This window comes from the organism of the source record quoted next, unplaced genomic scaffold (genome assembly GCF_019419815.1).
Source record: "Pyrus x bretschneideri cultivar Hongxiangsu unplaced genomic scaffold, Pyrus_bretschneideri_v1 Contig29, whole genome shotgun sequence".
In the NCBI taxonomy this organism is placed as follows: domain Eukaryota; kingdom Viridiplantae; phylum Streptophyta; class Magnoliopsida; order Rosales; family Rosaceae; genus Pyrus; species Pyrus x bretschneideri.
In genome coordinates, this window is record NW_025999601.1 from 3,590,583 (window position 1) to 3,601,630 (window position 11,048).

At 36.5% G+C, this 11,048-nt stretch overlaps 1 protein-coding gene across 2 annotated transcripts; it reads right to left on the minus strand.

Annotated features, from left to right (window-relative positions):
* Positions 1-378: 378 nt before the first annotated feature.
* Positions 379-10,535, minus strand: LOC103929871 (threonine dehydratase biosynthetic, chloroplastic). 2 transcript variants are annotated; one of them, XM_009339137.3, is made up of 10 exons: positions 9,987-10,535; positions 8,453-8,632; positions 7,700-7,969; positions 7,032-7,238; positions 6,641-6,889; positions 6,468-6,541; positions 6,120-6,237; positions 5,789-5,926; positions 5,501-5,696; positions 379-473 (listed from the first exon to the last, which is right to left on the minus strand). In XM_009339137.3, the coding sequence occupies exons 1-9, from the start codon at positions 10,440-10,442 to the stop codon at positions 5,556-5,558; spliced, it is 1,833 nt and encodes a 610-aa protein (XP_009337412.2). In that variant the 5' UTR covers positions 10,443-10,535; the 3' UTR covers positions 379-473; positions 5,501-5,555. The 2 variants fall into 2 exon arrangements, with proteins under 2 accessions (XP_009337412.2, XP_048444903.1); XM_048588946.1 differs by having other exon boundaries at positions 6,468-6,544.
* Between the last annotated feature and the right edge of the window lie 513 nt (positions 10,536-11,048).

The following is an 11,048-nucleotide window of genomic DNA, read 5'->3' on the forward strand; positions in this document are numbered from 1 at the left end:
CAAGAGAAGATTGCAAAAAACCAATATTCATACCCTATAATTGATGAACCAAAACCCACCAACATTATTAAACTCAAGATAAGAACCACATACGGCTACACTTCAATTTATGTCTCATATAAAAATTAAGCCCCACAATATGACTCGTGAATATCTGGTCGAAGCATTGGAAAACGAATTAGGAACATGTAAATCTATTTAGAAAAATCTTATAGAAATTGAAACACACTTCGGGGTTAATAAGACAGAATATTTGGGATATTTAGCTTAAAAATACGTATATGTTGTAAATATTATTATTCTATGAATGTGATTGTGTAAATTTAGTCTAGGAATTCCAATAGGATTTGGAGACCGACTCCTCATAAGCTATATTACTTATAAGACAAGAAAACTCATTATAATTAGTATAAATAAAAGCATAAAATAACTCAAGTTAAATTAACTTAAAGTTTAGTTTACAACAGTTCAATTTGTTTGTTTAAATTGGTGTATCCACTTGTGCAAAATGAGGCAAAATGTAAATATCTAGTTTTGTAAAAGGCCATGAGTGCCATGTGTTGAGTGATCCATGAAATTAGATAGAAGTGTGTCTAAGATGAAATGTAGTGTTTTATGTGGTCCCAAGTTAAGGCCTTTCAGTTAATGTAAAGCAAGTTAGTGCTCTTTTTCGAATAGAGAAGAAATATTCCTCTGCAAAGTTTCTGCAAGAGAGAAAACAAAAAACCATTCATTTCTCCAGTTTTGTTCATCTTTTGTTTTCTGTCCAGCTCCCTCTAGATCAAAACTCATTGATTCAAGTTACACTAACATGGCCTCAGAGCCTAGTTGGATCTAACAATCTGTGACGTTATCGAGCTCAATCGAAGCTCTCTTGAAACTCTGTGAAGGTTGTCGATTCAGATCAAAATCATGTCTGGATCTGGAGGCTCGGAAGTGAGGACTCCAATCTTCTCTGGTGAGAACTACGAGTTCTGGAGAATCAAGATGGTGACAATCTTCAAATCGCATGGGTTATGGAATCTGGTGGAGAAGGGAGTTAAAACGTCCGATTCGAAGAAGAAGAAGACTAAAGGATCATCGGAGGATGATGGAGATGAAGAAATGTCAGCTGTGTTGATGCAAGAAGCAAAGGCTTTGGGAATCATTCAGAATGCAGTTTCGGATCAAATCTTCCCTTGAATCGCCAATGCCGAGTCAGCAAAGATGGCATAGGATTTTTTGTACGGAGAGTATCATGGTGGTGATCAGGTACGATCTATGAAATTGCAGAATCTTAGAAGAGAATTTGAATATGCTAGGATGCGAGATGATGAGTCTTTGTCTAGCTATCTTACACGGTTGAATGATCTAATTAATCTGATGAGAACATTTGGTGAATCTCTGTCGAATGAGAGACTAGTGCAGAAGGTCCTGATTAGTCTTAGTAAACCTTATGATTCTATCTGTTTGGTTATAGAAAATACAAAGTGTCTAGAGACTGTAGAATTGCAGGAAGTAGTTGCAATCTTAAAGAGTCAAGAACAACGGTTTGATTTGCATATGGTTGATGCAAATGAGAGAGCATTCTCTTCACTCTCCGTGAATCCAAAGGAGCAGAACAAGAGTGGTGGTCATTCTGGTTCATTTAGATTTCAGAGAAATTGGAATTCTAAAGGCAAGAAATGGGAATCAAAACCCAAATTTCAGCAGAAATCTTCTCTGCACAATTATCAGAATGCAAATGCATCTCAGTCAATTGGTCAGGAGGTTGCAAAGCCTCAGTGCAAGGTGTGCTCTAAATATCACTTTGGTGAGTGTAGATACAAAGGGAAACCAAAGTGTTTCAATTGTGATAAATTTGGGCATTGGGCTAGAGAGTGTACTGTAGGCAGGTCAGTGCAAAAGGCAAATAATGCAAGTCAATTGGAGATGACAGGGAATCTGTTTTATGCAAACAACACTGTCACAGAACCAAAGGTGAATGGAGAGTGGTATATAGATAGTGGTTGTAGCAATCACATGACAAGAAATGTAGATTTGCTTGTTGAGGTTAGAACCAATGTAGCTGGTAAAGTTTAAATGCCAACTGGAGATCTTGTGAATGTTGCAGGAATGGGATCTTTGGTTATTGATACAAATAAAGGGAGAAAGTATGTTAGAGAAGTAATGTATCTTCCCGGGTTAAAGGAGAACTTACTCAGTGTTGGTCAAATGGATGAACATGGATACTTCTTGGTGTTTGGAGGTGGAATGTGCAATGTGTATGATGGTCCATCACTGGAATGCTTGGTTATGAGAGTGAAGAAGAAAGTGAATAGGTGTTATCCACTGACCTTGTTCTCTGAGAATCAAATGGTGCTGAAAGCTAGTGTCACTCACTCTACTGAGACTTGGCACAGGAGACTTGGACATTTACACTTTGGTGGTCTCAAACAATTGAGAAACAAAGAAATGGTACATGGTTTGCCACAGCTTGCAGACTACAATGGAGTCTGTGAAGGTTGCCAATTTGGTAAACAGCACAGAGAAGAATTCCATAGAAATCAAGTGTATAGAGCAACTGCTCCACTTGAGCTGATTCATGTTGATTTGTGTGGACCTATGAAGACTGAGTCAATTGCTGGAAATAAGTATTTCATGCTACTGATAGATGATTTTACCATAATGATTTAGGTCTATTTCTTGAGATATAAGTCAGATGCATTCAATTGTTTTAAGAAATTCAAAGCTATGGCAGAATTACAAAGTGGTTTCAAGATTAAGACTCTGAGAAGTGACAGAGGAGGGGAGTTCAAGTCTTCAGAATTTGATCAGTTCTGTGAAAAGGAAGGAATACAAAGACAATTTACTCTTGCATATACTCCACAACAAAATGGAGTAGTGGAGAGAAAGAACAGAACAGTGATTGAAATGGCGAAATCTATGTTGCATGAGAAGAGGATGCCATATTTCCTCTGGGCAGAAGCTATGCATACATCTGTATATAGTCTAAATCGATGTCCCACAAAGGCTTTGAACAACATCACACCTTTTGAAGCCTATTATGGTAGAAAGCCAGGAATAGCCCATCTGAGAGTGTTTGGATCTCTGTGTTATGTTCATGTTCCAAGTGAAAAGAGACATAAACTTGAACCTAAAAGTTTAAAATGAGTATTTGTGGGATATGCAACTTATGCAACTTGTGAAAAGGGATATAGGGTATTTGATCCATTATCTAAGAAGTTATTCTTGTCAAGAGACATTGTATTTGATGAAGAAGATGTCTGGAATTGGGAAGAGAACTCAGGGTCAACATTTCTTAATACTGGAAGTTTTATTCACAGTGATATAAGTACATAGAGTAATGACAGAATGGTGTTGTCTCCTACATCACCTATATTATCTCATTCTAGGAGAGCTCCTAATAGTGAAGACTCTGAAACTCAATCCAAGTCACCTATCTTAGGTGAATCTTCAAGCATATCAAATTTAATTGAAGGACAAAATCAAGCATTTGATAATACACCATTGAAGTGGAGGAATCTGAATGAAGTATTGGCTCAATGCAATCTGTGTATCATGGATCCAGAGAAGTATGAGGATGCCAAACAAGATGAGTCTTGGTTAAAAGCTATGGAGGATGAGCTGTTTATGATTGAAAAGAATGGCACCTGGAAGCTTGTTGACAGACCAACTGAAAAACCTGTTATAGGGGTTAAATGGGTCTACAAAACTAAGTTAAATCATGATGGCTCAGTGTTGAAGAATAAAGCAAGGCTGGTTGCAAAAGGCTATGCACAAAAGCCTGGTTTGGACTACAATGAGACTTATGCACCGGTTGCTAGGTTGGATACCATTAGAACTTTAATAGCTTTGGCTGCACAAAAGAGCTGGAAACTGTATCAGTTAGATGTGAAATCAACTTTCTTGAATGGAGTTCTACAAGAAGAGGTCTATGTTGAGCAGCCTGAAGGTTTTGTAGTAAAAGGCAAGGAAGAAAAGGTTTACAAACTTCATAAGGCCCTCTATGGTTTAAAACAAGCTCCGAGAGCTTGGTATGGTGAGATTGACAGCTATTTCTCACAGTGTGGTTTCAAGAAAAGCTTGAGTGAACCAACTCTGTATATAAAAGCAAGGGGAGAAGATATTCTGATTGTCTCTATCTATGTAGATGATATAGTCTACACTGGTAGTTGCAAACCAATGCTAGAAGAGTTCAAAGAAGATATGAAAATGAAGTATGAGATGACAGATTTAGGTCTTCTTCACCACTTCCTTGGGATGTGAGTGATACAAACAGATTCCAGCATCTTCATTAATCAGAAGAAGTATGCAAGCTCTTTACTGAGTAAATTTGGTTTAAATGAAGCAAAGACTGTCTCAACTCCTCTGGTAGCTACTGAGAAGCTATGTAAAGATGATGGAAGTGGATCTCCAAGTGATGAATTGTATAGGAGCATTGTGGGAAGTCTTCTATATCTCACTGCTACAAGGCTGGATATAATGTATGCAGCTAGTTTATTGGCCAGATACATGCATTGTCCTACCAATAGACACTATGGAACTGCAAAGAGAGTGCTCAGATACATCAAGGGAACTCTGGATTATGGCTTAGAGTATGTGAAAGGAAGAAAAGCTTGCTTAATTGGTTTATGTGATAGTGACTGGGGTGGTTCATTGGAAGACAGCAAAAGCACATCAGGATATGCATTCTCATTTGGCAGTGGTGTGTTTTCTTGGGCTTCAATCAAGCAAAACTGTGTTGCACTCTCAACTGCAGAGGCTGAATATATAAGTGCATCAGAAGCCACAACACAAGCAATATGGTTGAGGTTTGTTTTGGGAGATTTTGGCAAACTATAGCTACTCCTCTTCACTGTTTGGGAGATTTTGGCAAACTGTAGCTACTCCTCTTCACTGTGACAACACATCTGCCATTGCTATCACAAAGAATTCCGTGTTCCATCAAAAGACAAAGCACATTGATAGAAGGTATCACTTTATTAAGGATGCACTGTAAGAAGGAATCATTGATTTGGTGTACTGTCCCACTGAAAAACAGATAGCAGATATCTTCACAAAACCTTTGGCTAAGGATCGATTCAACTATCTTCGAGATATGCTTGGTGTGAAATCAGCTCAAAACTTAAAGGGGAGTGTTGAATTATAAGTATTTGAGCTGAAAAGTTTTAGAATAAGTTTGTTTAAATTGGTGTATCCACTTGTGCAAAATGAGGCAAAGTTTAAATGTCTAGTTTTGTAAAAGGCCATGAGTGTCATGTGTTGAGTGATCCATGAAATTAGATAGATGTGTGTCTAAGATGAAATGTAGTGTTTTATGTGGTCCCAAGTTAAGGCCTTTCAGTTAATGTAAAGCAAGTTAGTGCTCTTTTTCGAATAGAGAAGAAATATTCATCTGCAAAGTTTCTGCAAGAGAGAAAACAAGAAACCATTCATTTCTCCAGTTTTGTTCATCTTTTGTTTTCTGTCCAGCTCCCTCTAGATCAAAACTCATTGATTCAAGTTACACTAACACAATTAACTTAAAATAACTCAAGTTTGTTGGGCCGAAGCTAGCCCGTTTAGCGGCTCATCTAATGCAATAGCAATTGTAAGGTCTCATTGTTTGTCTCAAAATTATAATTAAACCCTAGAGCATCAGCCAAAGCCTTGAACTTGTTTATCTCAGAGCTTGCAACATGTAAACCGACCAACGCATCCGCACCACTTTCACCCTGGTAAGATGAAAACACAAGGAAAAAAAAATTAGCCTTGTGCAACAAGATTACAGTAAGTACAGTGGATTATCAGTATAACAGGTACAAACCTGTCCACTGTAATGGAACAAGCTTATGTTCCAAAGGGGACTGAAAGCATCTAAGAACTTCAATAAAGCACCTGGCCTCGCTGGAATGGCAAACTGGCAGAGGATCTCATTTTCGATAGAGGACGATCGACCTCCCACCTGAAGCATATACCGGAAACTTATGGGATCAAAATCTTAACTGTGGACCATTTTGGAGAGAAGCCTCAACATGTCATTACTCATCAAATTTTGTTCATGTTTTTGCATCGATTTGATGCTTTTAAAACCCGAGAGATACAATTGGCGTCTATATATTCAGAATGAAAAAACAAAAGGTGAGGAGATTGATTACCAAAAATTGCATATGATCTTTAACTAGTTCCTTATTTGTCAGGTTAACGGTCAGTAGTTGAGCCGACATCATCCGATCCAACATTTCTTCCAACTCCAAAACAGTTTGAAAGCCAACACTGCAACATATATATGACCATATAGACTCAATGAATATGTGGAACAAATGTACTACAAACTTTTTTATTGTTGGATGTAGTTGAAAACAATATTTTAGAACCTACCAACTTTAATAGTTAATAATGTCATTTTATTTTAATTTATTAATATTTCTTACTGTACTGAGAGATAGAAACACTAAGGATTTTCTTTACGAAGAACATAAAGTTAAAGAGTAAGAGGTCCTTGCCTGTACAGAACAAGGCCACTTTCTTTTTTATCATCATATCTGTAGCTTATCTCAAGAATATTCATTGGACCAACCTGCTAGTCAAATGTTGATATAAGCTAGGGTTCAGAATTGATGAATCAATGTTTTTTTTTACCTTATGATAATGATAGGAAGAGGTTCTTTTGAAATACCAGTTCACAAAACTGTTTGAAGCTTCCACGCTTTTCTGGAACAAATGTTGCAAGGAAAACTTCGCATCTCCTACCAACATCGGCTAGTTGAGATACCAATCTTAGTCTGTCAAAGTTCATGTTAGCTCCACTACTTATAGCAACAACATTTTCACCCTTCAGTCCATAATATTTGCAATATGCTTCTGCTCCAGCGATGGCTACAGCGCCTGCCGGTTCAAGTATGCTCCGTTTTTCCTCAAACATATCCTGCAGCAGAAGCACACGAGCTAAAATACAACTAAAGTAGTAGATTGGAATCTCTAAACACAGTCTAAGTAGAAGACATTAAAATAAAACATGATTAGTTGAAACTTTAATGAGTATAAATTAAGATAAAATTAAGACTCACTTTTATTGATGCACAAACGGCATCACGACTAACAAGAACTACTCCATCAATGAGTTCTCTGCATAACCGAAAAGTTTCTTCCCCAACCTTTTTTACTGCTATTCCATCTGCAAATCCTCCCACTTTCTCCAACATAATTCTCTGACCATGATGTATGGATAGTGCCATTGCGTTTGCATCGGATACCTCTACCCCAATTATCTTGACCTGCATGATTATGAAACCAATTAAGTCATGCAATCACCAAAGATTAATTGCGGACGAGGCATCTTGATAAATGACTATGATTTCACATAAGAGGCTAGGATCGAGTATGTGAAGATAGATCATTACATTGAGCATCAAATAATACACATTTAAAAGGAGATATATATATATATATATATATATATATATATATATTGACAATAAAAACACTATCTTATTAACACATGCCAACACATGCTACGTAATTCATTAGGCTAGATATAAATCTTACACACACATACATATACCACACATACATCTGCCACACATACATATACGTCCTAGTATGAAATTCTGAAATCATTTCAAAAACATTTGGATTTGAAACTTCCCCTCCCATAAACTAGTATAATAGTTTCGAACTCTCCCTCTCTCCTTAATAACAATTTTTTATTTTATTTTTTATTGAAAAAAACACAAACCTCGGGGCGAACTCTCTTGACATAGGAAGCAATTCCAGCTATAAGTCCACCACCACCAACAGGCACAAAGATTGCATGCAATGGACCTTGAATTTGACGCAGAATCTCCATTCCTATAGTTCCTTGGCCAGCTATGACATCTGGGTGGTCAAAAGGGTGCACAAATATTAAGCCTTCATCTTTAGCCCTTTGTTGTGCATATGCTTGGGCTTCATCATATGAGTCACCCACAAGCACTACTTGTCCACCTAACTTCTCCACTGTTTTCCACTGAACAGAAAAGGAAAACCAAAAATCAGATTCGTGATAATTAGAGAATTACATTTTAGTAAAAAGCTAGATTAGCATAACTCTTCACTTTAGTCTATAAGATTTGAAATAAAAGTGGTCCTTAAGTTTGTCCACCACCAATGGTCATTCCGTGAAAAATCTCTGTTAAATAAAAACTAAAATGACAAAATAACCTCAACCTAATAAACAATGGGCCAAAATGATTTGACAGAATTTGAGAATATTTTTGTCATTTTGGTCTTATTTAATGGAGATTTTTCACGGAATGACCAAAATGATTGACAGCAGACAAACTCAAGGAGCATTTCTACAGATTTTAAATCTCAAATACCAAATTGAGGAGTTATACCAACCTCATGGACTATTTTGGCTAAAAAACTTTTTTAATTTTGTAAAACTTGTGTGTTTGAGAGAGAGAGAGAGAGAGAGAGAGAGAGAGAGAGAGAGAGAGAGATGTCACACTTTGATTTCAGGAGTTGTAATGGGCATGATAATCACAGCAGTGCAACCAAGTTTTTGTGCTGATAGTGCAACTCCTTGAGCATGATTCCCTGCTGATGAACAAATAACACCCATTGCCAATTGTTTTGTGGAAAGCTTTGCCATCATATTGTAAGCTCCTCGAATTTTAAAGGAGAAAATCTGCATGCATTATCAACTACCTCAATTAGATTCTTTTAGTATTAAACACACACAGAAAAAAAGGCATTTTTATTGAAATTTTAGGAAGTAGTACTAGTATTAACTTCGTTTTAGTCAGACATACCATTTATATTAGTCGTTGGTTGAATGCTTTTAATGGCACCTAATAAAATAAGGCTCTATGCAGCACAACTCTTAGCCATCAGATTTCTTTTGAACGGTTTAGATTAAAAGGAGGGGTTGGGAGGGAACAAAAATAGGAAGGGAGATAATCCAAGTCCAAAAAATGTACACCTAATATGACATTATTGGAACGAAACACTAATGTGGCAATAAACTCATTCGATGTAAGACCTTTTCCTACTTAGGGCCTTTGTGTCCAGCTTGCCTAATATATAGGTTTCAAAGAGAAATTATTCATATTAGTTGTAATTATTCTTGTTTCTAACAAGATGTCGTGAACTGCTGTGGCAAAAGAATCTAGGCAGGACTCGCTGTAATTTAATTTGTACTGCCTATCAAGCCAGAATCCAAATATATAGTCCCTGTCGTTTTTGTTTTAAATAATAACCAACAGAAATAAAGTATATATACCTGTCTGTATAATTACACTTCTATTATTTGTTTACTTAACGAACCAATAATAAAGTATTTGGTTCAACGCTATAATCGTGCTTATATATATGTACTATGATTTAAAGATCCTTATTAGAAGATATTTTTTAAGTTGTTTTAAGATTCAGAAAAGAAAAAAAATCTACCATCCGCTGCCACTCTATCATGTAATCTTTTATCGGGTGGAGATGAAAAAAGTTTAGGTTCTACTATGAAATGAATTGGCAATATGGGAAGTAACCTAACTCACTTATAAGCCCATGCAAGATCTCTCCTCCCATCCATATGAAATTCATTCTTAACATGAGAATACATACTATAGAGTTCTGTAATACTTCAAATGGATTATAAACGACTTATAGCACTCAAACTGTGAACTTGACAACGTATTATTTTCTGGATACAAACGATAGTAAGAAAAGGAGAACCATAAATAGAACCTCATATGTAGGATGAATCTCCTAACAACTTGATATACAAGCCCCTCGAAGCACCGTAGAAATGATTATTAAAACGGAACTCTATGTACTGATGTTAGTTTAGAACAAAAATTAGTAGTGAATCCATATTTATCGGCTAACCTATTCCGACATAGAAAAGAGTGATGACTAATTCACTAGACCCTCTGACATAGCGTGGACTAATTGAATGTCACTAGACCAAACGGTTACAACAGAATGCATAGGAGGAAATATCATGTGCCAAATGCAAAACTAAACAAAAGGAAGAATATTCTTACAGGTTGTAGGTCCTCTCTCTTGAGCCAAATATTAACATGAAGCTTGTCAGAGAGCTTGGAAGCATAGTCCAACGGAGACTCAATGGCAACATCATAAACTTTAGAGGTCAAAATCTTTGTCAAGTAACTCATGGCATCGTGAATATCATCACTACTTCCTTCTCCTTCCACTAACTTATCAGGCACTGCTCCAAGAAACCCACTGTCGTACTGTAATGTCTCCGGCGCCACTATCTTCAACTCCTGCGGGGTCGTTTTGAAGGGACTGAGTGGTAGTTTGGAAGGTTTGATGGAGATTACTTCAGCAGCTGGATTTGTTAGTATAGCAGTGGTGATGCATGGTGATTGGTTTTTTATGAGGTGTGGGAAGGATGTTGATGATGAACCATGCTGCCGTACGTTTGTACGGAACAGAGGTGAGGAGGGTGAAGGAGTCCGGCTGCAGAGAGTCTCCATCTTTATAAAAAAAAAATTGAAACAGACAGAAGAAGAGAGACAGACGAATTAATAGAAGAAGAACTAATGCTACTGTGTATATTTGAGAAGGATTTGGGAACTTTGGAGAGTTGGTGTCATTATATAAAGCCAATGCTAGTAAGCCACAGTAACACAGTAACATTTCCTCTGTCTCTCTTGTGTCATTATATATCAAATTTTAAAAGAAATGTTTTTTTTTTTACTTGAGACTCATTAGAGAAAAATTAAACTTATATTATAAAACCAAATAAATGTCACAACTACTAAATAGAAAATGCCAGAAATGTCATATTTTTGTAATACATTTATGTATCATCTTATGTGTACATATCACGTTAATTAAATTATCATATTTATTACCGTTGGATGAGTTTAAACCACGTCAATTAAATCACCCAAAGACACCATATTAATTACGGTTGGATTAATTTAAATTTCGAGATATGTGTAGTGGATAGACACAAATCTCAAAATTTAAACTCATCTAACGATAATAAGTCGGGTGGAGCATTACCACCACTTGAGAAAGAATTTTTCCAGTGTGTCAATAACACGACTCTAACACTAAGCATAATAATACAATTG